The sequence below is a fragment of the Bufo bufo genome, chromosome 1 (assembly GCF_905171765.1).
Source record: "Bufo bufo chromosome 1, aBufBuf1.1, whole genome shotgun sequence".
Classification (NCBI taxonomy): Eukaryota; Metazoa; Chordata; class Amphibia; order Anura; family Bufonidae; genus Bufo; species Bufo bufo.
Window position 1 is genome coordinate 682,881,220 of NC_053389.1, and position 27,137 is coordinate 682,908,356.

Consider the following 27,137-nt stretch of genomic DNA (forward strand, 5'->3'; position numbering starts at 1 on the left):
TGGTGGTCGATCAAAGCAAAAGGGACCACCAGAGGACCAGGTAGCAGGTATATTAGACGCTGATATCAAAACAGCATCTAATATACCTGTTAGGGGTTAAAAAAAAAATCGCATCTACAGCCTGCCAGCGAACGATCGCCGCTGGCAGGCTGCAGATCCACTCGCTTACCTTCGGTTCCTGTGAACGCGCGCGCCTGTGTGCGCGCGTTCACAGGAAATCTCGCGTCTCGCGAGAGGACGCGTATATGCGTCCAGGAGGAATAACAGGGCCGCCGCCAGGACGCAATCCTCAAGGGTTAACTGTTTTTCTAACTGTGTGACTGGTACTTTCACTTTGTACCAGTAATATAATTACCCTTATCTCTTAGGCTACTTTCACACTGGCGTTTCTGGGTTCGCTTGTGAGATCCGTTTCAGGGCTCTCACAAGCGGCCCAAAACGGATCAGTTAAGCCCCAATGAATTCTGAATGGATAAGTATCCGTTCAGAATGCATCAATGTGGCTGCGTTTGGTCTCCGTTGCGTTTTTTAGACGGTCACTAAAACGCAGCTTGCAACGTATGTCCGTTCCACAAAGGATTACAACATGTCCTATTCTTGTCTGTTGTCCGACAAGGACAGGCATTGTTACAATGGATTCGCAAAAAAAAAAAACGGATGCAACACGGAGGTCACACAGATGTCATTTTCGGATCCATGTTTTGCGGACCACAAAATACATATGGTCATGTGCATGAGCCCTTAGCCTGAGAATATATGGAAACTTTGTCCATGAAACATGTTGCACAGTCAAAGGTTGAAAGTAAATCGCAACTAATGTAAGTGAATGGTGTCACGTTGCGGCATTCAGCAGGGTTGGATTTCTTGCACCAATTGTATATTGTGGGTCACAATACAGTACCAGTCACTTATATCAGTTGTGTTTCCTTGCAATGTCGGCAGCACTACACTGCAATCCTTGCCTGTGCAACATGTGTTGTGGCCAAAGTCACCATACGTTGACTGGTGTGGGGAGATGTCCTGCTGTGTGCTATTTTGACTTTTTGATTTTTTTCTAAATATTTGAAATAAAAGATTCATGGTTTTATTCAAGACCCGAATGCTGGACCCGCTACTTTGTTTTTACAGTGGATTTGCTTCTCCTAAGGATCCGTGCACCGAGGACTAACAAAGGCGGTGCGCTGAAAAATGTATTTCTTTGAAAGACACCATGTAGCCCAAACCTTACAAATACTTTTTTTTTTTTTTTCCATGTGATTTTAGATCTAATGGCCAAACTGGGTGAGTGTTCAGATTTCCTCATCTAAAAGGAACACGTGGCTCTACCACAAATTAGCAAACAATTGCCTTGGAACAACCAAATGAAGAGTGTGTTGTATACAGCCATATTTCACATATCAGAGGAGAGCAATGAACAATCCAGGAATTTCCTTACAAAGTGTTGCTGGTCTCTGTGGTCCTAACAAGGGATGGCGCAAGTCTGATGACATGACCCTAGTTCAGATGGAAAGCCAAGACGCCAGTCACACGTTCATCATTCATTTTCCTCTGAAAATCTCAACTGCCAGATCACTTTACAGAAATAAAAAGTCACATTTCTGTTTGAAACAGACCATTCTGCCAAATACTGTACACCAATACCACGAATGTTAAGCTTTCAGAAGAAAATAAAAAACATCCAGCACATCCCATATGTGTCACAGCTTCCAGAAAAATCATGAACTTACATTGTTTTCTCTGCTCTAGTTCATACTAACAAATGTAGAATAATGTTTTCTCTGCTCTGGTTCATACCGCGCTGCTCAGAATTCACGTGTCTGAACTTCTGACACCAGAGAAGTGATAATACATCACTGTTCTTCTCACAGGATGCAGTTACAGATGCCGCACTGCTGATTCATGGCACTCACATTTTATTATTGAAGGAGCTGTCTCTTGAAGACAATGCTTGTCCATAGATCCTGTTAGAGCATATGGATATCATAGAGTGGTGTCTCGTTCAACACCCTCCTCTAAGAACCACAACAGAAAACTGCTCTGTAAAAGCCGTTGCTGTTCTGGTGGACTTGGGCCAACCATCTGAATTTCCACCATATACTACAAATTTTGTAAATGCCATTCTGACTGTGCCTTACCCTGGCAAAATAAGCTGTTGGTCAAGGGTTCCAGAAGCAAGACCTAGAATAATCAGCCGACTGTCACAGCCGCATTTTAAAAGTTGTAGTTAGTCATAGAAACATAGAAGATTGATGGCTGAAATAGACCACTTGTTTCCTCTAGTCGGCCATTATATTACTTATTAGTGTTTAGCGAATCGAGTTTTCGATCCAAGATTCGAAGATTCGGCTCTGTACAGCATTCCATTGTATGGCCTCCGGCGAGGAAAATTCGTTATCACTGAAGTCCCGCGAGACTTTGGGATCGGATTATTTAACTTTAAAACCATTTTGAAACAGGGATCCGATGTCAGCTTCGGTACCAGCTGGTACAGCTAACTTCGGATCCATGTTTTAAAATTGTTTTAAACTTTCAAAATCGATGGTTGAAGTTAACATAGTTTATAAGGCTGAAATAAGACATCTGTCCATCCAGTTCGGCCTGTTATCCTGCAAAGTTGATCCAGAGAAAGGCAAAAAAAACCTGTGAGGTAGACGCCAATTTTGCTCACTTTAGGGGAAAAAATTCCTTCCCAATCCCATCAGGGAATCAGAATAACTCCCTGGATCAACGACCCATCTCTAGTTACTATAACCTGTAATATTATTACAATCCAGAAATACATCCAGGCCCGTCTTGAACTCTTTTAGTGAACTCTCCATCACCACCTCCTCAGGCAGAGAGTTCCATAGTCTCACTGCTCTTACCGTAAAGAATCCTCTTCTATGTTTGTGTACAAACCTTCTTTGGTTATCTTGACTTGAAGCAAAGAGGCCACTGCCCCCTTGACTTCAAGCATGACTAGAGAAGTGCACCGGCAGGGAATAAAAGAACGTTTTCTAAGCTTTAGCCGCATCGGCCTTCAGGAAGAAAATTATCGTCAGAAACACGCTGCTAGCTACTGTCAGGTACTGCTGGCGGCTTGGGATGTTTTTTGGAGGTGACAGGTTCCCTTTAAGACGCCGCTTCTTCCTGGGTCAGACAGGGCACTTTTGTACTGTAAAAAAACATTTCCCGAACTCGGGTTCGGTTCCAATAACTTCTGCTCATCGGAGCCAATACATTCTAATACTGTACGGAGCTCCTGCTCCGTACAGTATTGGAACGAAGTTTTATGCGAAGCGACTTTGGATGTTTCATCCAAAGTCGATTCGGTCATCCCTAGTTAATACAAGGTCCAGTTGGGAGAGGTAATTGTCTTTGGTTATTGCCAAGAACCTGTTTCCTTTATGAGATGTACAGGTTTCCGTTTCCCAGTCTATATCTGGGTAGTTGAAGTCCCCCATAATAACCACCTCATTATGATTTGCCGCCTTGTCTATTTAGTTTAGAAGTAGATTCTCTGTGGACTCTGGTATATTAGGTGGTTTATAGTAAACTCCTATTAGTAATTTATTATTGTTTTTGCCTCCATGTATTTTTACCCACAGTGACTCCACATGTTCATGTCCCTCACTTATATCTTCTAGGACTGTGGGCTTTAGACAGGACTTTATATAAAGGCAGACCCCTCCCCCTCTCCGGTTTTGACGATCCTTTCTAAACAGACTGTAACCTTGTACATTGACTGCCCAGTCATAGCTATCATCCAGCCATGTCTCAGTTATTCCTACTATGTCATAGTCCTCCTCACACATCACTAATTCCAGTTTCCCAGTTTTATTAGTCAGGCTTCTGGCATTAGTGTACATACAATTAAGAGGTTTATGTATATTTTGTACCCTACACCTTTCCTTCTGAACTGTTTTAGTCCCTCCTTCCATTCCTCCCCCAGTCCCACTACCTTGCCCCCGGTCTCTATCTGCACTATCTTCCCCTCCTATAATGTAATTTCCCTCCCCCCCAGACCCTAGTTTAACCACCTCCCGACCGCCTAACGCACGGATGCGTCCGGAAGGTGGTTGATTCATTCCTCCTGGACGCATCCGTGCGTCATCTCGCGAGACGCGAGATTTCCTGTGAACGCGCGCACACAGGCGCGCGCGCTCACAGGAACGGAAGGTAAGAGAGTTGATCTCCAGCCTGCCAGCGGCGATCGTTCGCTGGCAGGCTGGAGATGTGATTTTTTTAACCCCTAACAGGTATATTAGACGCTGTTTTGATAACAGCGTCTAATATACCTGCTACCTGGTCCTCTGGTGGTCCCCTTTGTTTGGATCGACCACCAGAGGACACAGGTAGCTCAGTAAAGTAGCACCACTACACTACACTACACCCCCCCCCGTCACTTATTAACCCCTTATTAGCACCTGATCACCCCATATAGACTCCCTGATCACCCCCCTGTCATTGATTACCCCCCTGTCATTGATCAACCCCCTGTAAAGCTCCATTCAGACGTCCGCATGATTTTTACGGATCCACTGATAGATGGATCGGATCCGCAAAACGCATCCGGACGTCTGAATGAAGCCTTACAGGGGCGTGATCAATGACTGTGGTTATCACCCCATATAGACTCCCTGATCACCCCCCTGTCATTGATTACACCCCTGTCATTGATTTCCCCCCTGTAAAGCTCCATTCAGACGTCCGCATGATTTTTACGGATCCACTGATAGATGGATCGGATCCGCAAAACGCATCCGGACGTCTGAATGAAGCCTTACAGGGGCGTGATCAATGACTGTGGTTATCACCCCATATAGACTCCCTGATCACCCCCCTGTCATTGATCACACCCCTGTCATTGATCACCCCCCTGTAAAGCTCCATTCAGACGTCCGCATGATTTTTACGGATGCACTGATAGATGGATCGGATCCGCAAAACGCATCCGGACGTCTGAATGAAGCCTTACAGGGGCATGATCAATGACTGTGGTGATCACCCCATATAGACTCCCTGATCACCCCCCTGTAAAGCTCCATTCAGATGTCCGCATGATTTTTACGGATGCACTGATAGATGGATCCGATCCGCAAAACGCATCCGGACGTCTGAATGAAGCCTTACAGGGGCATGATCAATGACTGTGGTGATCACCCCATATAGACTCCCTGATCACCCCCCTGTAAAGCTCCATTCAGATGTCCGCATGATTTTTACGGATGCACTAATAGATGGATCCGATCCGCAAAACGCATCCGGACGTCTGAATGAAGCCTTACAGGGGCGTGATCAATGACTGTGGTGATCACCCCATATAGACTCCCTGATCACCCCCCTGTCATTGATTACACCCCTGTAAAGCTCCATTCAGACGTCCGCATGATTTTTACGGATCCACTGATAGATGGATCGGATCCGCAAAACGCATCCGGACGTCTGAATGAAGCCTTACAGGGGCATGATCAATGACTGTGGTGATCACCCCATATAGACTCCCTGATCACCCCCCTGTCATTGATCACCCCCCCTGTCATTGATCACCCCCCCTGTCATTGATCACCCCCCCTGTCATTGATCACCCCCCCTGTCATTGATCACCCCCCCTGTCATTGATCACCCCCCTGTCATTGATCACCCCCCCTGTCATTGATCACCCCCCCTGTCATTGATCACCCCCCCTGTCATTGATCACCCCCCCTGTCATTGATCACCCCCCCTGTCATTGATCACCCCCCTGTCATTGATCACCCCTCTGTAAGGCTCCATTCAGACATTTTTTTGGCCCAAGTTAGCGGAATTATTTTTTTTTTTTCTTACAAAGTCTCATATTCCACTAACTTGTGTCAAAAAATAAAATCTCACATGAACTCATCATACCCCTCACGGAATCCAAATGCGTAAAATTTTTTAGACATTTATATTCCAGACTTCTTCTCACGCTTTAGGGCCCCTAGAATGCCAGGGCAGTATAAATACCCCACATGTGACCCCATTTCGGAAAGAAGACACCCCCAGGTATTCCGTGAGGGGCATATTGAGTCCATGAAAGATTGAAATTTTTGTCCCAAGTTAGCGGAACGGGAGACTTTGTGAGAAAAAAATTAAAAATATCAATTTCCGCTAACTTGTGCCAAAAATTTTTTTTTTCTATGAACTCGCCATGCCCCTCATTGAATACCTTGGGGTGTCTTCTTTCCAAAATGGGGTCACATGTGGGGTATTTATACTGCCCTGGCATTCTAGGGGCCCCAAAGCGTGAGAAGAAGTCTGGTATCCAAATGTCTAAAAATGCCCTCCTAAAAGGAATTTGGGCACCTTTGCGCATCTAGGCTGCAAAAAAGTGTCACACATCTGGTATCGCCGTACTCAGGAGAAGTTGGGGAATGTGTTTTGGGGTGTCATTTTACATATACCCATGCTGGGTGAGAGAAATATCTTGGTCAAATGCCAACTTTGTATAAAAAAATGGGAAAAGTTGTCTTTTGCCAAGATATTTCTCTCACCCAGCAAGGGTATATGTAAAATGACACCCCAAAACACATTCCCCAACTTCTCCTGAATACGGCGATACCACATGTGTGACACTTTTTTGCAGCCTAGGTGGGCAAAGGGGCCCATATTCCAAAGAGCACCTTTAGGATTTCACAGGTCATTTACCTACTTACCACACATTAGGGCCCCTGGAAAATGCCAGGGCAGTATAACTACCCCACAAGTGACCCCATTTTGGAAAGAAGACACCCCAAGGTATTCCGTGAGGGGCATGGCGAGTTCCTAGAATTTTTTATTTTTTGTCACAAGTTAGTGGAAAATGCTGATTTTTTTTTTTTTTTTTTTTTTTTTATACAAAGTCTCATATTCCACTAACTTGTGACAAAAAATAAAAACTTCCATGAACTCACTATGTCCATCAGCGAATACCTTGGGGTGTCTTCTTTCCAAAATGGGGTCACTTGTGGGGTAGTTATACTGCCCTGGCATTCTAGTGGCCCAAATGTGTGGTAAGGAGTTTGAAATCAAATTCTGTAATAAATGACCTGTGAAATCCGAAAGGTGCTCTTTGGAATATGGGCCCCTTTGCCCACCTAGGCTGCAAAAAAGTGTCACACATCTGGTATCTCCGTACTCAGGAGAAGGTGGGGAATGTGTTTTGGGGTGTCATTTTACATATACCCCTGCTGGGTGAGAGAAATATCTTGGCAAAAGACAACTTTTCCCATTTTTTTATACAAAGTTGGCATTTGACCAAGATATTTCTCTCACCCAGCATGGGTATATGTAAAAAGACACCCCAAAACACATTCCCCAACTTCTACTGAATACGGAGATACCAGATGTGTGACACTTTTTTGCAGCCTAGGTGGGCAAAGGGGCCCATATTCCAAAGAGCACCTTTCGGATTTCACAGGTCAATTTTTACAGAATTTGATTTCAAACTCCTTACCACACATTTGGGCCCCTAGAATGCCAGGGCAGTATAACTACCCCACAAGTGACCCCATTTTGGAAAGAAGAGACCCCAAGGTATTCGCTGATGGGCATAGTGAGTTCATGGAAGTTTTTATTTTTTGTCACAAGTTAGTGGAATATGAGACTTTGTATGAAAAAAAAAAAAAAAAAAAAAAATCATCATTTTCCACTAACTTGTGACAAAAAATAAAAAATTCTAGGAACTCGCCATGCCCCTTACGGAATACCTTGGGGTGTCTTCTTTCCAAAATGGGGTCACTTGTGGGGTAGTTATACTGCCCTGGCATTCTAGGGGCCCAAATGTGTGGTAAGGAGTTTGAAATCAAATTCAGTAAAAAATGACGAGTGAAATCCGAAAGGTGCTCTTTGGAATATGGGCCCCTTTGCCCACCTAGGCTGCAAAAAAGTGTCACACATCTGGTATCTCCGTACTCAGGAGAAGGTGGGGAATGTGTTTTGGGGTGTCATTTTATATATACCCATGCTGGGTGAGAGAAATATCTTGGCAAAAGACAACTTTTCCCATTTTTTTATACAAAGTTGTCATTTGACCAAGATATTTATCTCACCCAGCATGGGTATATGTAAAAAGACACCCCAAAACACATTCCTCAACTTCTCCTGAGTACGGCAATACCAGATGTGTGACACTTTTTTGCAGCCTAGGTGGGCAAAGGGGCCCATATTCCAAAGAGCACCTTTCGGATTTCACAGGTCATTTTTTACTGAATTTGATTTCAAACTCCTTACCACACATTTGGGCCCCTAGAATGCCAGGGCAGTATAACTACCCCACAAGTGACCCCATTTTGGAAAGAAGAGACCCCAAGGTATTTCGTGATGGGCATAGTGAGTTCATAGAACTTTTTATTTTTTGTCACAAGTTAGTGGAATATGAGACTTTGTAAGAAAAAAAAAAAAAAAAAAAAAAATCATCATTTTCCGCTAACTTGTGACAAAAAATAAAAAGTTCTATGAACTCACTATGCCCATCAGCGAATACCTTAGGGTGTGTACTTTCAGAAATGGGGTCATTTGTGGGGTGTTTGTACTGTCTGGGCATTGTAGAACCTCAGGAAACATGACAGGTGCTCAGAAAGTCAGAGCTGCTTCAAAAAGCGGAAATTCACATTTTTGTACCATAGTTTGTAAACGCTATAACTTTTACCCAAACCATTTTTTTTCTACCCAAACATTTTTTTTTTATCAAAGACATGTAGAACTATAAATTTAGAGCAAAATTTCTATATGGATGTCGTTTTTTTTGCAAAATTTTACAACTGAAAGTGAAAAATGTCATTTTTTTGCAAAAAAATCGTTAAATTTCGATTAATAACAAAAAAAGTAAAAATGTCAGCAGCAATGAAATACCACCAAATGAAAGCTCTATTAGTGAGAAGAAAAGGAGGTAAAATTCATTTGGGTGGTAAGTTGCATGACCGAGCAATAAACGGTGAAAGTAGTGTAGGTCAGAAGTGTAAAAAGTGGCCTGGTCTTTCAGGGTGTTTAAGCACTGGGGGCTGAGGTGGTTAAAGGGAACCTGTCACCTGGATTTTGTGTATAGAGCTGAGGACATGGGTTGCTAGATGGCCGCTAGCACATCCGAAATGCCCAGTCCCCATAGCTCTGTGTGCTTTTATTGTGTATAAAAAACGATTTGATACATCTGCAAATTAACCTGAGATGAGTCCAGTCCCTGACTCTTCTCACATACAGGACTCCTATCAGGTTCATTTGCATATGTATAAAAATCGGTTTTTATACACAATAAAAGCACACAGAGCTATGGGGACTGGATATTGCGGATGTGCTAGCGGCCATCTAGCAACCCATGTCCTCAGCTCTATACACAAAATCCCAGTGACAGGTTCCCTTTAAACACTCCTCCAACCTTCTAGCCATCTTCTCCCCCAACACAGCTGCCCCTTCCCCACGAAGGACTTTGGTGATAACTCTGTTAACCTTGCCGGAGCCCGTACATTTTAATGCTGTACGTAGAACGGAGAACGGTCTCCGTACAGGATTAAAATGAAGATTTTCAACAATATTGTGTTTATCTCAGACATGTTTATCTCAGACATGTTTAAATTTACTTACTGTCAATTTCCCAACCACATCTCTCACAGGTTGTTACAAGCTCCAACCACTCTTTCAGTGTAAAAAAAAAAAATCCTGACATTGGTTCTCTTCTCCCAACTAATTTTAGATTGCACCCCCTTGTTTTTGTGTTGAGTTTTCTTTTTAACTAAAAACACTTCCCTCCTAAACCTTATTTATGTCCCCCTTTCCCTTCTTTCCTCAAGGCTATACAGTTTAAGTTCTTTAAGTCTTTCGTGATGTTTTATGCTTCAGACGATCCACCATTTTTGTAGCCCACTTTTGCACCCGTCCATTTTATCTATATCTTTTTGTAGGTGAGGTCTCCAGAAATGGACACATTATTCCAGATGAGGTCTCACCAGCGCTCTATACAGCAGGATCACGATCTTTCTCTTCCTACTGGTTAACCCTTTAGCTATACAGACCAGCATCTGGCTTGCTTTCCCAGCTGCCCGCCTACACTGTGCACTCATTTTGAAGCTGTCTAATGTCAGAACCCCTAGACCCATCTCTTCTGAAGTCTTATGCTGTTTTCACACCTAAACTCCAGAATATTTCCAGATTACCAGGGCCAGAGATTTACCAAAATTGGCCTTTTCACACATGCAGCTATCACCCCTGAGATGTTCCATGTCGTGTGCGTTCTCACTACAGAGGAAATGTTCCAGGTCCCTAGGCAAGGGGCAGAAACTTTAGGCATGGCCCACTGTGATTTTTCTGGAACATCTACTGCTGTTTTCACACATGCGCTCACTCGGACATCACCCGGAGTTAGTACTAGGGCTCTGGGGAGAATAAGTCTGGGTAAAGTCCGGGACAGATATTGTGGAGGTTTGCATTCACACATACAGCCCCTCCAGGTAAACTCCAGAAAATGTCTGAATTCCACTGTAAGTGTGAATGGGGCTTATGATAACCCAGAATTACCAATATTATAGTCAGACAGAGGGTTCCTTCTCCCCAAGTCCATTATTTTACTGTGAACTGCTGTTTCCATTGTTTGAACATTTCTCATGTTACTAATGCCTCCAGGAATATGTACTTTATCAGCAAACCTTGCCTACCAAAGCTTCTCCTATGTCACCTACAAAAATACTTAGTAAAAATAGGACCTAGGACAGACCATTGAGGTACACTACGTGTGACTCCACACTCTGGTGTCTATTCATTAGCCAATCCAGAGATTAATGAAACAATCCCTTTAAACTATGTTTTCAGCTTAGCCATTAATCTTACTTTCTTGTATTAAGCCAGAGGTGTGTGCACTGCACCACAATCTACCCATAACAGAGCTATAGCCCTATTCATCCTGAGCCTTCTGGTTCATGAATATAATACCAGTGCCATACTAGATAGCATGAAAAGGCCACATCCAGACTTTTACCTGTTTTGTATTTCTTGTACCGTATAGCTCTACCTTATTCTGCACTGGTGCACGCAGTTTGTACTGCATTGACCCCGTCCCCTCTGTTCCCCAATCTCTCACACATACACCGAGGCCAATTTCATAGGGAGCCAGTTGACCTAATATAATGTTTTGCATGTGGGAGGAAACTGGAGCACTCGAAACAAACTCGTTCAAGCAGGGCAAAAACACAGAGACGCCTTCCAGACATTACCCTGGTCGGATCTGAACTTGTGAACTGAACCTTCCAAGGCGACTTTTCACATTTAAGCACCTGTGCCCCGATTAACCAATTGGCGAGGAAATGCGAATATAAAGTCCCAACTGCTAACACAAGGCTGTGAAGCTGCTGACAATGGGATTGCTGTCATCTTACATGTCACATTGTAACGTTGGATACCCTGAGTTCTCATATCTGTTCTTATGAGACAGGAACACAACAGTAACACTGCTGCTATACTTGCACTTTGCTAGCTTGTACGCAGGTACCTCTGCACGGTAAGGCCTCATGCCGAGGACCGTATTTTTGGACTGCATCCCATCCGCATTTTTGGCAGATCAGATGCGGACCCGGCAAAAATCAAAGTGTTGTACAGGATGGATTAGGCTTTTATAAACACAATGAAATCACTCTCTAAAACCGGACTTTATCCATTTGACCATCTTGAACAAATGTCATGGTGGCTGACACCCCAAGTCAATATAGTCTTCAAAATGCTACCTGCAATGTTAGATTGGATTGTAACGGCTTTAGATTCCGTTTTCTTACCTTGTCTGCACATTCACTGTTTGTACTACTACAGAATGTACCAACACCCAATATGGTTATTCATTGTATTTTTGTATGTTTTTTGTATATCACAGCTTGGCAGTTCTTGTCCAAAACGTTGCTGCACTGTTGTTCTTCAGGACAATGGATTTATCATAAAACTGCATCACAAATCTTCCTCCAGAGTGCCGTTCTTTACTCTCTTAACGCCAAATACAAAGGGAACACTTATGTGTTTCAAGCCGCATGCTCGTAGTCATCGCTAAATTCTAACTAAGAATGATATACTCAAAATGTGAAAACATCTCTTGTGAAGTTGCACTTACCATTAAAGTCCTTACCATTAAATATTGTAAACAGCCCCCCATTTGCCGGGACCCTCAATATACTTACCCTGCTCCTCGCACCACTGCTGCTGCTTCTCGCGTCACCCGCGATGCTAGGGAGGCTCCCCCCCCCCCCCCCCGCCTGCCATTGGCTGCTCTCTCTGCCCCCCCCCCCCCCCCCGACACAGGATGTTTTTATCCGTGTACAGGGAGAAGCAGCAGTGGCGGTGAAGGGACCGGGAGAGGTACGGGGAGCAGGGTAAGTATATTCCCTGTGAAAGGCCCAGCACATGGGGGGGCAGTATATGATATTGGATAACCCCTTTAAGGCTCTTTTACAAGGGCCGATACACAGACAATTATCAGGAAGGTACCAAACGTTTCCAATAATTGCCTGACCATGAGCAGAGGTGATAGCTGTACGTACATTCAGCAATCATCTTCTCTGCACGAGGATAAGTGATCGCTACTGCAATTCTTCATCCTCATAGAGAATCATTGTTTGCCGGCAGCACACCTCTGTTTACACAGGCGATCTGCTGCCAGCAAAGGAAAATCTTATGCGCCACATAAAAGATTTAATGAAATGCCAGGTCACTGGCAGCACCTTTACACGGAGCAATTATCAGGAACAAACATTGTATGACTACTAAATCCCGATGCTCGCCCTGTGTAAGAGGGTCTTTACAATAAAAGCATTATGAAGAGGCTATCACTTCTTTTGATTTTTACTTGCAGTGTACTGTTCCGAGCTGCACCCTCCAAGGATGTCCACATGAATCACAACATCCAATAAAAGTTAAAACCCAGCTAATAGTCATATAGCAATAAAACTATAAAAAATATATATAATTGACATAAAAACTCATATTGGTGAATGTTTTCACTTTAGATCTACAATTCTGACTCTAGTACTCGCCAGTTCCTGATATGTAACATACTTTCTTGATTGACAGAACTCTTTCCTTAGGTTATAAATTCCTTACCTGCTGGAGGCCAGGCCTTAATGTATCCTGTACAGTGTACTACAGAATACTGAGCCTCTCCTTCTTTCACTGGTCCAAGCCCGTTCCTGCAAGAAACAGGAACTGCTATGTTGTAGGGTATGGGAACTGTCCAGAGAATACACACTGTGCAAATAAACTTAAAGGGGTTGTCCAGCTTTTATTAAGTGATAGTCTATCCTCAGGATAAGCCATCAGTATCTGATTGGCTGGGGTCCAACACCCTGTACCCCCTGATCAGCTGTTCAGATGTAGTTTTGTCACTAGAAGACAGCGCCAAAATTACACAGCCCCATAGACCGTGCACTGGAGGGAGCTTATTACTACAAAGCTGCACCCACTGTCAATGGAAGCAGGGATGTACTGAAGAACTGTGTAGTTCTGGTACCAACTTCTGGCAATGGAACTACACATCAGCAGCCGATCAGCCATTGATAGCCTATCCTGAAGATAGGCCATTGATTACTAAAAGGTAGAAAACCCTATTAAAGGAGTTTTCTGACATTTTGATACTGATGACCTATCCTCAGGATAGGTCATCAGTATCTGATCGGTGGGAGTCCAACACCTGGGACCCCCACCGATCAGCTGTTTGAGAAGGCACCAGCACTCCTGTGAATGTTGTGGCCTTCTTGCAGCTTACCAAGCACAGCACCATACATTGTATAACGGCTGCGCTTGGTATCACGCTCAGCCCCAATGAAGTGAATGCGGCTGACCTGTCGGACCCCCACCGATCAGATACTGATGACCTATCCTTAGGATAGGTCATCAGTATCAAAATCTCGGAAAACCCCTTTAAGCGAAAACAAAGAGGAGCACATTACTAATAATAGAGTTATGCACTTCTTACCTGTACCTCTTTCGCATTGTGCTGATTCTATTGAGAGGCAGGTGATCCAGTGGGGCATTACCACACCTACAATACAGACAACGGCTCTATTACTATAGTGATAAAATGGATCTTTAAAACGAGTTTGTCACTGCTTAAACTAAAAATAAAAAAAGCAAAAAAGTTTTTGCTCTAAGTACATGTCTAATAATGACAGGCTACTTTCACGTCGGCGTTATTGCTATACGGTTTTGAGATCCGGCAGGGAATCTCAAAACCACAGCAAAACGCATCCATCATAATAATACAACTGGCTGCATCCATTCAGAACGGATCTGGTTGTATTATATTGAAAATGAAGAAACCTGATCTGGATCCGAAAAAAACTCATCCGGCACCATTGACTTACATGGTTAGCATGCTCAGTTTCCCATACTGCACCCAAAAACGCTGCTTGCAGTTTAGAAATCAGAGTAAGAAAAATGCTTCCACAAAGAGAAGTCATTTAAGGTCCTTGCACTTAACACCAAAACCCTTTTCGTTCTTTACATTAGAATGGATTGCTAGAGATCTTGAAGGAATAGTGAAATACGGTAGGTCTGATTACAGTCATGCCCTGCTGAGTGATCACATTACTAAACAGCAATGATGTGGATTAATGTACACGGTTATAAAAGCATTTGTACTGTAACGGTTTATATCTGTTCTGATCATTCTGAGCTGTGAACAGGACGTCAGAGATTTTCTTTGCAGCAGCTAAACAGTTGGTTTTAAGTTTCTCCCAATCTGAGCTAAATGTTAGAACTGAATAGCTCATCTCTAAACAGCACATATACTGTATGTGCTGCCATTACCTCATCCGGCATATGAACGAACGCCGTGATCCCATACACATTCTCATAGATGACTGTTGTCCCTCTTTCTTCACTGTGCCCGTTTTCAAATCCAAAATTCGTCCTAAATACAGAAAAGCAAAAAAATAAAAAATAAATAATTATTATTATTTTCTTCTTCTCAGTTCGCTACTAAATTAAGATTTTCAACATACGGGCTTTACATGGATATTCATGTTCTGTTAGCATTTATTACCTGAAGTGTACCTCTTCATGAGGATATCCCCCCCAAAAAATAAATGACCAGCAAACAGAACTCCTTCAGTTAACATCTGTCAAAAGCCTTTTCTGCCACTACTTAAAGGGATTGTCTGCTTTTTACTATTGATGAGCTACCCTTAGGATAGGTCATCAATATCAGATTGTTGGGAGGCCAACTCCTGGCACCCCCCGCCAATTAGCTGTATGAAGAGAAGGCAGTGTTCATACGAGCGCTGCCTTCTCTGCTCTGTTTACCTGCTGGCCGCAGCTATTGCAGTGGTGATCAGGTGTAATGGCTCAGAGCCATCCCATAACAACCCTTATCTGTAATTTACCAAGATGTCATAAACACTTACTTAAGCCACATCCTTATCAGTAAGATAAGAACTGAGCTCTAATGAGTGTTTATAATGTCAGAGAGCACAGATAAGGAGTCCGTCAGATTAGCCGACTGACGGGGCAGAGAGAAAATTCAGATCCCTCTATTACAGCATCTCAGCCCTGTACAGAAACAAGTTTCTGAATTTGTAATAAAGACCAGTTAAAAAAATTATTAAAATGAGTGCAATGCAATATTTAAAATAATTGCCCCCAAAAGGTGTACATAGCCTTTAAATACATTTATCTTTGAGAAAAGAAATCAAACACAAGGACTCCATTTTCTGGAATGCAACAGTGACAAATTTGTGTGCACAAAATTGTCTTTTATTTTTGTGCCTCTCTGTACAAAAAAGAAAAAGTGCGTGGGGCAAACCAAGAGGGGACTCCCGCATTTGGTATAATTTACACCAGAAATTGGAGTACACTATAGATAGATTTCATTTTCTAGAGCATGGACTGCCAGAAGATGCACCAAATTTCTTAAGAGGTCTGCATCCCTCAACATATCTTTCTCCACCACAAATTTTACCAAGACTGGCATATGAGACACCAATCTTAAAGGGATTCTGCACTGTGTTTTAACTGATGATATATCCTGTGGATAGATCATCAGCTTCTGATCGGCGGGGGTCCGACACCCGGGACCTCCGCCGATCAGCTGTTTGAGAAGGCAGCGGCACTCCAGTAGCGCCACGGCCTTCTCACTGTTTACCGCCGGCCCACTGACGTCACGACTAGTATCACTGGCCTGGGCGCGGATAAGCTCCATTCAAGTGAACAGAGCTTAGCCCAGCGGCGCTGCCTTCTCAAACATCTGATCGGCGGGAGTCCCGGGTGTCGGACCCCCGCCGATCAGAAGCTGATGATCTATCCAGAAGATAGATCATCAGTTAAAACAAAGTGCAGAACCCCTTTAATACATTTCCCCCAACTAGTCTAATTAGATTTTTTTTGCATGATGCATATGATGTAGGAAGATAAGACTGTATATCATGTTTAATCCCACCATAGATGTGGTATAATAGAGAGATGTCACTAATCTTGATACAGGTGCCACGTTCCTGGTCAAACTCCTCACACTCAAACATCCCCTTGGCTGAAATCTGCCTTACATTTCAACATTAGAAAACTGCGGTCATTGGATATTTCCTACGTAATCTGATATCCAATAAATCTTTTCAGGTCTTTATGTTCTATGCCTTTATTTAGCATTGTTCTTCTCTGGCAGGTTGGCGTGCCCCAGTCTCACATCCATCATTAAAAGAGTCATAACTGCACAAAGGACACCACCTTCCCTTGCTGACATTGGGTGGTAAGGAAAATACCACTGTCCTGGTCCACCCTTTTCCCGTTATCCGGGACTGTAAAAAGCCAGCGACAGATCAAGAAAATACAAAAACATTTCAATTCAAAAACATCTGTATTATATAAGCAGTCACAATCATATGGGCATACTACCCACATCTGGTTGTTAAATAGTTGGGAATGTTGGGATATGTATAATCCCTACATGCATCACAATGTTTCTCCAACCACAGTGAGAAGTAGTGGAGGACACTATATCTGTGGAGCATCCCAACTGCATTCACATCCCAGGTGTCACCCTGTTCTGTCCTTCTCCACATATCAGCAAGCGAGGCGCACTGAACAGAAATCAGGGTAACTGCATGTGTGACACATTTCTTCCTTGTGTGCCTGTAAACGCTCTCAATGCTTCCACCATGTAGTCACATTTAACACTGCTGCCAATCCCGAGAAAGGAGAAGTATGATCTTGTGCAGGGCTCGCCGATGTTCTGAGTCAAAAGGGGGGAATGCCAGCTCAGAGATCTGTGTATATGTGGGGACGTGTGGTATATACAACGGGACAGTCTCTATATGCGGCAGATCCTGGATGATAAATCTGGTGCACCTTTAGACTGTTTAGTCTACGTTTTTACCACCTAAAAGGTGAATTAAAGGGTTTGGTCAATTTCCCATGACATTTCTTAAAATGCCTTAAACAGTTACGTATGGTCCACATACACCTGTGTGCCACATATATGTCATTTTTAGAAATGTCACTGTAAATCCCTTCGCATAATAACTTCAGAAATTGATTTATACTGTAAAATAACAAGTTACCACCACTTGGAACCGAACCCGAGTTCGGGAAATGTTTTTTTACAGTCTAAATCAATTTCTGAAGTTATTATGCAAAGTCTTGCGAGACTTCACAAAGTAATAACTTCGGCTCAACGGAGCCAATACATTCTAATACTGTACAGAGCTCCGTACAGTATTGAAACAAAGTTTTATGCGTATCGACTTCGGATGTTTCATCCGAAGTCGATTCGCTCATCCCTAATGGCCGGCACTATATAGAAAATGCCTATTATTGTCCTATGATTGCAGACAAGAATAGAATAGGACATGCTCAACATTTTTAGCGGGGCCGCTAAACGGAACTAAGGATGCGTACAGAACACGGTGTTCAGTCCGCATCTTCTGTGGCCCTATTGAAATGAATGGGTCCGCACCTGTTGAGCAAAATTGCAGAATGGATGCGGACTCAGAACTATGGTCATGTGAATGATCCCTTAACAGCAGATGCTGAAAAGAAAGAAGGATCAGGCATGCTGGATTTAAACATGCCCAAACCTCAGCTCCTGTGGGCGATAAGCTGCTGTCTGAAGGCTCTGTCAGCGCTTTATTCCCCTCTCCCCACTGAAATAAAATGCATAGTTTGAGCTAAGAACCCAAGTTTTTAGGATTACGGAGTTGGGAGAAATAACTCGGCTGATCAGCTAAAGCATGTGTATGGTCGTTGAAACATCTCTTAGCATGGTTATAGCTTTATATCTTACTGAAAAACCGTGTTCTCATTTGCAGCCATGAGCATAGTTGGGGTTTTAGTAAGAAAGTTCCAAAGTTATGCAACGCAGTTCTAAAAGTGAATAATCACTGCTGATATCGGAAGCATTATTCACTCCCAAAAAACATTGTATTGTCCTCATCTGTCACAGCTGCCCTACAGCAAGGTGGCAAACTGCTCTTCCTCACATGCAGATAGTGTGCCCCCTAGTGGCTGTCCCATTATTTGGCCATGGGGAGCTTCTAAAAATAGGAATTACACAATCAAAACAGGTAAATTCTAAACAAAAATAGCTCCTCTCAGTCATGTGAACCACGAGCTTTACTGGATACAAGTCTGTGGTTTTGTAACTTTTACAACATACATATTATGTAGTTGTTTTTTTACATACTTTCTTAATGAATCAGTGGCCAAAAAAATGCAAGAAGTAATCCTTTCCGAACAAAACGAGAAAAACATCTGCTGATTAAGAAAGCACTGAAAAAAATCTGTAAAGATGAACAAAGAGCAAAAAAGGACACAATGAAGTAAAACATAGTATAGCTGATCCTATGGGATAGTCTTCAGCAGCCTGCACTCTACATGTAAGCAGCCTAAAGCATTTCTCCACCAAAATATTCTATGGTTTTCATACCAGCATCTGGATACTTTTGAAATTGCATGTAATTAAAAATTTTGCATAGCCAGCGAGTTATTCAGTAAAATATATCTGTATAGCGCCACCTGCTGTTTGTTCTTTTTCTTATTTCTTTGTTTGGCTCTCTGAGATGGCCGCACATGCTCAGTTTCATCCTTCAATTGCCTCCTGATCTGTGCTAGGGAGAGATGAGACACGCCTCCTGAGCTGTGCTAGGGAGAGCTGAGACACGCCTCCTGAGCTGTGTAGGGAGAGCTGAGATACGCCTCCTGAGCTGTGCTAGGGAGAGATGAGACACGCCTCCTGAGCTGTGATAGGGAGAGCTGAGACACGCCTCCTGAGCTGTGTAGGGAGAGCTGAGATACGCCTCCTGAGCTGTGCTAGGGAGAGATGAGACACGCCTCCTGAGCTGTGCTAGGGAGAGCTGAGACACGCCTCCTGAGCTGTGCTAGGGAGAGCTGAGACACGCCGCCTGAGCTGTGCTAGGGAGAGCTGAGACACGCCTCCTGAGCTGTGCTAGGGAGAGCTGAGACACGCCTCCTGAGCTGTGCTAGGGAGAGCTGAGACACGCCTCCTGAGCTGTGCTAGGGAGAGCTGAGACACGCCTCCTGAGCTGCAGCAGAAAGGACCCTCCCCTTGAGCTGCCAACTTGATATAAGTTTAGCAGAGCAATTGGAGGAATGGATGTGGAGATCTCTGGGTCCATGTGAGGTACAGGGCGGGTTCTAGCTTTGTTAGAGAGTGCCATGGAATATATAATAGTTGATTAAATTTTTTTACATTAATCAATAGGATAACCCCTTCAATATTGATGATCTATCCTCAGGATAGGTCATCAAAATGAGATTGGTGGGGGACCGACCCTTAGCATCATGGCTGATCAGCACTCAATCTTACCAAGCACAGCGCTGTATACTGGAGAACAGATGTGCTCAGTACTGCAGCTCAGCTCCATTCACTTGAATAGGACTGAGCTGTGCCTAGGCCATGTGACCGATGTATGGTGACGTCACTGCCCTCGGAAGAGCCCTAAGCCTTCACTGGAGTGGCAGAAACCGGAACCCCTGCAGATCTGACCTTGATGATCTATCCTGAGGCTAGACCATCAATATCAAAATCTTGGACAACCCCTTTAAAAAAATAGTTACAGGGGTTTTCTGGGGGAGACAATTATTTTCTAAAAAGGCAAAAATCGATTAAAATTAAAAAGCAAGCACTGATTCCCTGCCATTCTGACCCCGCTCTGGTCTGCACAGCTCTCTTTCCTGGCTGGCCATGGCTGGAGATGCCAGTGATCGGCTGAGCGGGCATTTCCAGCTGAGGCAGGATCTAGTAGTGAGGACTGACGCAGAATTGGAATGGCAGCTGCGGGGATCAGTGAGGTGAGTAAGCCAATACTGGCCCGTTTATAAATCTCCCCTGTAAATCCATCCCCCACATACATACTGACTAAGGTGGGCTCTATAACCCCTGAATAGGAACGCTGAACGCTAAGTTGTAGTGTAAATCGAGGATTTCCGTAGGCGCAGTTTTAATAATCATCTCTGGCCAGCTCAGAAGAGTCTCGGATAAGTAGACTCTCATACACAATGGCGCTTAACATTTTTTCTTGCATTCCTCTCGCTCATCTTTTTGGCAGTCCACATACGGACATGTGATTTCATTTGGATTTTGAGTAGCTGGAGAACATATGACCTTTCAGTTCCATGTGGCTTGTGTATGTGCTGTGAACCGGTTCTGAGCTGCTTTGGTAAGAACAGGCCCGTCTGATGCACCACAGCCTCCTGCCACATATTAGAAGGGGTCATGGGAGAGTCACTACAGGCTCCAGTGCTCTTATCACACACCATGTGGCTTCAGATATGATCGATTGCACAGATCGACGCAGTTTATAAACATTTTAACCCATTAGAGGCTCCAATTAGCGCTTTGGCATGTGCCATCCCTTCCCCATATCGACTGTTTAACGTCTCAAGTGATGGGATTGAGTTTTGATTCCTATAATAGAATTACATGGCACAATTTTACACATGGAGCCATAAAAGAAAAGAGCAAGAAGTGCATTATTGTGTGAATTGGGATATAAAGGTTGTTATATTACTTGTGCCACAAATGTAGAAAATTCCCATGGATCTCATATCATACAATGTTTTATTGCTGCTAAGTAACACGTACGGTATAACCACAACCATGAAGTTCTTTGTACCGTATATGTTTTTATCAAGCTCACCACAAACTCTTTCAAGTGTGTCCCTACGCTACTGTGTGCGAGACCACATGGCTACCGCTGTCACCAAAACACAGCACCTGCGTGGCAAGGGAGACCCAGTAGCCCAACAGCTCTACCACTGCCAGGCTAAGCCCAAATGAGTCTACGCCAGCCCTACATGTACGGTAGCACAGAAAAAACAGCCGCCACGAAGGACGTATCGAGAAAAACGGAGGGCGCTAACCTGAAAAAGAGAGGAGATGTACTATAATATGACAATGTCTGCACAAGGTTGTTCTATCCATGAAATTGTAGGAGTTAACCACACAATACTACAGGCTGCAGGAGGATGCAATATTTTATGGGAAATTGTATACCGTCATCCCCTCCAGACTGAAGCTAAAAGCAGCCGACACGTCAGGCCGCCATGCAACCATGAGTAATGACAGCAAGGAGCGATCTGTAGTTCCACAGTCAATGTAATAATCACGGATATCTCTGCTGACATCAGAATTGTGACAACCAGATGCCATCGGACCAGGACGAGAGAGCTGGCCCTGGCGCTGACAAGCAGAGATTAAAGGGAATGTCAGCGGCAAATATTCCTGTCCTCATCACTGCGCTAAAGCTTGTTCTTACCGGCAGATTCCAGGACAAGGATGATTGCCCCAAGTATCACGAGCACGTAGTAGAGGTAAGGCTCTGACAGCACAGCTGTACATGTAGGCAGCTCTTAGACAGGACCTAAATTACAATGTATCTCCAAACACCATTACATATGGAAATAATATACATAAAAAGGTTAAAGGGGTTTTCCGGGATAATGCCATTAATGACCTATCTTTAGGACTCCTCCTGGTACCCCCACCAATCAGCTGTTTTCAGGAGCTGCTGCGCCAGAACCATGTACCGAATTACCCAGCTCCAAACATTGGGTGGTAGATGCGCCTGGTTCACCTGAATAGGAGAAGGGCTGCAGTAATCAGACACTGCCACCACATGTTGTACAGATCTGCCTGGTTCACTTGAATAGTAGCAGTGCTGAAGTAACCAGACCATGCCACTACATGGTGTATAGTGCTTGGTTCACTTGAACTGATGTGGAATATCATGGCTTTTAGCAGAGCTCTGCATAGCACATCCCTGCCCCTGCCTGCGCTCGCTCCCCTAAAGCCTGGCATAGCATATCAGTGATGTGCTATGCAGAGCTTATAGCGAGCAGGGAGGAGCAGCAATACGCACCGCTGCCTGTACTCACAGCAAGAGTGGATTCCAAAGCAATATAGGCACCTGAACGTCAGTGTGCCTATTTTGCAAGGAAACAAAAAAAAAACTAAAAATTATGAAATGGTGTCTCTTCATAACTCAGCTGGATCCCCTGCCAGGTATAGGGGTGGCGTCTAAAACGCTGGTCTAAATAAATGTGCCCCTATATTTTTGGACTAATTTAAGCAATGATTAAAGTTAGTCATACAGATCCCTTAAAATATATTATTAACCAGAACGCTACTTGCCTTCTTTAAAAAACTGGCGCTGCAGCCAGGAGGAGTGCATGTAAAGTTAGACAACTGTGAAAGAAGAGCAGGCGAGAGTTCAACACCCCTGTTCTGCAATATAATTTACCGTAAATCACAGCTCCGGTGTCGTTAAGATGATGGCTCCAACGGCACCAAGACAAACAGAAATGTGGGTCACAGCTGTGATTAGCTAAAGCATTTACGAGTCCCCTAGATAAAGACAGATTCTGAATAACTGGAACTGTGTAATAAGAAAATGTAAAACTTCAAGCCCCGAGTCCAAAAGAAAGAAAATCCCTAAAAGGAAAAAGCCAGACGAGGGCACAGGAAAACAACAAGGAAATGAGCGACCAGTGCGGCAGTGCAGGTGTTTGAATTCTCGCCAGAAAATGAGGATTTGTAAGGAAGTCAGTCACCACAAAACACATTTTTTGGACAGAGCCTAAAGAGGGAACGTATTAATATGACTGAGCTGAGAAAAAGACCAGGGTCTAAATGGTGGAGATGTGCTAAACTAATGGAATGATATAGTAAAATAATATAAAAGAGAAAAGAAAAGGAGATTTTGTATAACTTACGAGTAAAATCTCTTTCTCGCTCTTCATTGGGGGACACAGGAACCGTGGGTATAGCTATGTCCTCTAGGAGGCGTTGACACTAGTAAAAGCTGTTAGCCCCTCCCCTGGCAGCTATACCCCCTCCAGTCTGGAGAGAGAGCTTCAGTTTGTGAGAAGCAGTAGGAGAAGCAAGTAAACCAACGAAAAAACGTGGAACAGCAACCATGCCAAGAACCGAACTAGGTTCTAACCAGCAACAGCCACAACTGTGGACGAACAACAATACTGGGTGGGTGCTGTGTCCCCCAATGAAGAGCGAGAAAGAGATTTTACTGGTAAGTTATACAAAAATCTCCTTTTCTCGCCCATATTCATTGGGGGACACAGTAGTCCACAGGGAGGGAAAAACCACAGACCCACGGACGCAATCGTCCCTGCAGGCATCTAAGAAACTGCCGCCTGCAAGACCATGTGGCCTAAGGCAGCAGCCGCCAATGCAAGTATGCACCTGGTAAAATCATGCGAATGTGTGTAAGGAGGACAAGTAGCCGCCCTACACGACAGTACAGCCGAAGTGTGATTCCTCCGAGCCCAAGATGCGCCCACCGCTCTGGTGGAGTAAGCCGTGACACCTAAGGTCGGAACCCTGCCTCGGGCGCGGCATGCTTCAGCAATTGTAGACTGAGTACAGAATGCGAATGTCACCTTGGAAGACGCCAGTCCCATTTGAAGACCCTCCGGAATGACAAAAGGGAGATCCGTACAGCGGAAGGAATCGGAGGCTGAAAATAGACCTGCAGAGCTCTGACAATGTCCAAATGATGTAACTCCTTTTCCTTAGGGTGTGAAGGAGATGGCACAGTGAGGGAAGGACAATTTTCTCAAAAAAATGAAAGTTAGAGACCACCTTCGGAAGAAATGAAGGGACAGGCCGGAGAACCACCTTGTCCCTATAAAAAAAACAGGAAGGGTTCTCTGTAGAGAGGACTGCCAACTCAGACACCCGTCTGATGGAAGATAGAGACCAGAAAAAACTACCTTCCAGGACAGGAGTCGGAGAGAAAGCTCTCGCAAGGGCTCCAGGGAAAACCTGGAACGTTGAGAGGACTAAATCAGATCCCAAAGCGGTAAAGGAGGACGGAACGGAGGAACCGTATGTGCCACTTCCTGAAGAAAAGTCCTTACAGGCCCCAGGGGGCTCAGAGGGCTCTGGAAAGGATAGAAAGCGCCGACACCTGACTCCTCAAGAACTAAGGGCCAGACCAAGGTCCAACCCCGATTGTAGAAAGGACAGGACCGTGGGGAGAGAAAAAACAAAGCGGCGGAACATTTCGGCTGGATAGATCCTGGACGATGCAGGCTTGCGGATAACATCCGCCAAAAAAAAAACTCTTTGCGTAGAATGGCGGTCTTGCAAGGAAGGAGAACTCCTGCCAAGGGGAAATCAGGGCGTCCACGCCGCAAGCTTCCAGACCCCTTGCTGGGGAGAGAACGGTGGGAAGCTTCTGAGTCAGTCTCGAGGCCATCAAGCCCACGTCCGGGCGACTCCAACGCCGACAGATCGCCTCGAACACCTTCCGCAGTCCCGGAATACTGGAGGGAGAGGCCGATAGCCATTCTGTTCGAGGAGGAAGAAGAAATAGGAGGGTGTTCCGTTCCAGGAATGGAACGTCCATCAGCGTGCCAAGACGTGACAGCAACTCCGCTCCGTCTGGTGTGGGGAGTCTCGTAGCCTACCCACGGAATGGGCGGCGGAAAGTATGATCACCAGAGGGCTGACGTGACCTAGACATTAGACATGTCTTAAGAGAGGCAATGTAGATACAGGCAGCACACCCAGGATCAATGGAAAGAATTACCTGTAGAAGGAGAGATGTGTAGTGCGCAACAGCCCACCAGCCGGTCCTGAACTTTGGAATAGAATGCGACACGAGAATACCCCGTGCAAATGCAGATGCAACCAGGCATTTAGTGCCAAAACTCCGCCAGAGAAAGAAGTCAAGCAGGGGGAGCCACAACTGTATCGCTAGCCCACACCCCAGCGGAGCAGGGGCCACACCGCAGAGTCCACCAATTCAGTGCTAGAAGAATCCGCCACCTGACGAAGGAGCTATGCAGTAAGAACCATAGTATGTAGTGGTAACACTAATACCACTCCCCCAGAAGCAGCCAGTGCCCGCCCTGTCGGCGCAAAACGGAAACGGCGTGAGGCTATCCCGTAGAAGCCATGGTACCATACTGCCCCAGTTAAGCTGAGCTAGCCTGAACACTTCACCTTGGAAGGGCTCTGAACAGGAGACACAGCAAGCTAGCGTCAGGGCAGAACCCCCAGCTGAGGGGGACTACAGAGTCAGTGAACACTCGACTAGCTGGAACATACTCCCCATATTATTCGCAATGGTGAATGCACCACGTATTAATGAGGACCATATCATGACCGACTGGAGCTGAGGAGGCCCATAGAGATGGGTGGTCTCTAGGACACAGTGTTGCTAGGCAACCCCTCTGAGAAGACAGGAGGATGTCACAACCATGCTCCAAACCAGAACCGAAAGATAAGAAGGAGCCCCTGTGGAAACAGCAACCATATCCACTGGCGGCACCCATACACCAGGAATGCAGAGCACCAGCACCTGCGGTAACGACTGTTGCCACACCCCTTGTGAAAGAGCATGTCCTAAGGCATCTAGCGCCGTGGCGTAGTTGAACTGTAGTAATCTAAGATGTTCAGGTATTCCCCTGTAAGCGGATCACCTGGAAATTCAACAGGAAGCACGGTGATGGGAGAAGGCTAATGCATACGGCAGGTACAGAATCCAGTGGAGATGCAATGCCGCCGGCTACCGAGGGTGGATGCATACGTCCGGCACTGAAAAGAGTGTAATTGTATTCAGTCCACCTACGGCAGTGGACAATACATAAGGCAAGTACTGTAAATGTAGCAGTGCGATTACTCTGCCTATGGAAGGGGTAATGCATACAAAGTACTGCAGCAGAAGTGGTCATGCATACATCCAGAACTGAATGCAACGGTAGAGATTACACCGTTTACGGAAGGGTAATGCACATGGCGAATCCAGTACCCGGATTACTCCACCTAAGGAAGGGGTAATGCCTACGGTAAACACTGTAACCGGTGATAATGCCATAACGCCACCTATGGAAGAGGCTAATGCATACTGTACGGACTGTACCCAGTGGAAATGCAATTCCGTCCCCTATGGAAGGGGGAAAAAACTACAGGCGTCACTGAAAACAGCGCTTTAGCAGTTAGTTTACCTATGAAAGGAGGTAATGCCTATGGTAGGTATTGTATGCAGCATGGTGCAAATACTCCACCTGAGGAAGGGGGTAATGCAGACGTCAAGAACTGCTGGCTACTGTGGGCGCAATCTTGGAAGATTGCAAAGGATTCGAGTCAGAGCCCGAATCACTGATTTCCCCCCCCCCCACCCCCCTTGGACCGAACCACTCCAGGGATGGAAGGGTGCGTCTGAGCGGGACCCTTGGGGATGCGCAGGTGACCGAGGAGAAGTTTTCTGCTCTGGCCTGCTTGCGCGCAGTTCTACCTCTCAGAAACTTGCCCGTGGTAGTTGTAGGCCGCGCCGGTGGGGAAGGCGGAGCTTTATCAACCAAACGGCCCCGGAGGATGGAGTGGGAACTTTCAGAGGTTCTCCATTGGATCGTGCAGGTGGAGAATTAACCACCAAACGGCCCCGGAGGGCAGATTGGGAATCCAGAGGTCCTGTGCTGGAGAACTATCAACCAAACGGCCCCGAAGGATGGATTGGGAATCCAGAGGTCCTGTGCTGGAGTGCACTGGAGAACTATCAACCAAACGGCCCCGGAGGATGGATTGGGAATCCAGAGGTCCTGTACTGGAGTGCGCTGGAGAATTATCAACCAAACTGCCTAGAGGGTGGATTGGGAATACTCCAGCTGTCCTCCCTGGATCTGCGTAGGTGGAGGAATATCAACCAACGACCCAGGAGGGC

General features: G+C 45.0%; 1 protein-coding gene across 4 annotated transcripts in view; it reads right to left on the reverse strand.

Annotated features, from left to right (window-relative positions):
- The window catches only part of ARNT2 (aryl hydrocarbon receptor nuclear translocator 2), a 124,696-nt gene that overhangs the window by 51,827 nt on the left and 45,732 nt on the right, over nt 1–27,137 (reverse strand). For all 4 annotated transcript variants that reach the window (XM_040414146.1, XM_040414148.1, XM_040414149.1 and 1 more), the window contains 3 exons: nt 14,749–14,851; nt 13,916–13,981; nt 13,045–13,130 (listed from right to left, as the gene is read on the reverse strand). In XM_040414146.1, the coding sequence (XP_040270080.1) occupies nt 13,045–13,130; nt 13,916–13,981; nt 14,749–14,851 (255 nt within the window). The remainder of the gene's footprint in view (nt 1–13,044; nt 13,131–13,915; nt 13,982–14,748; nt 14,852–27,137) is intronic.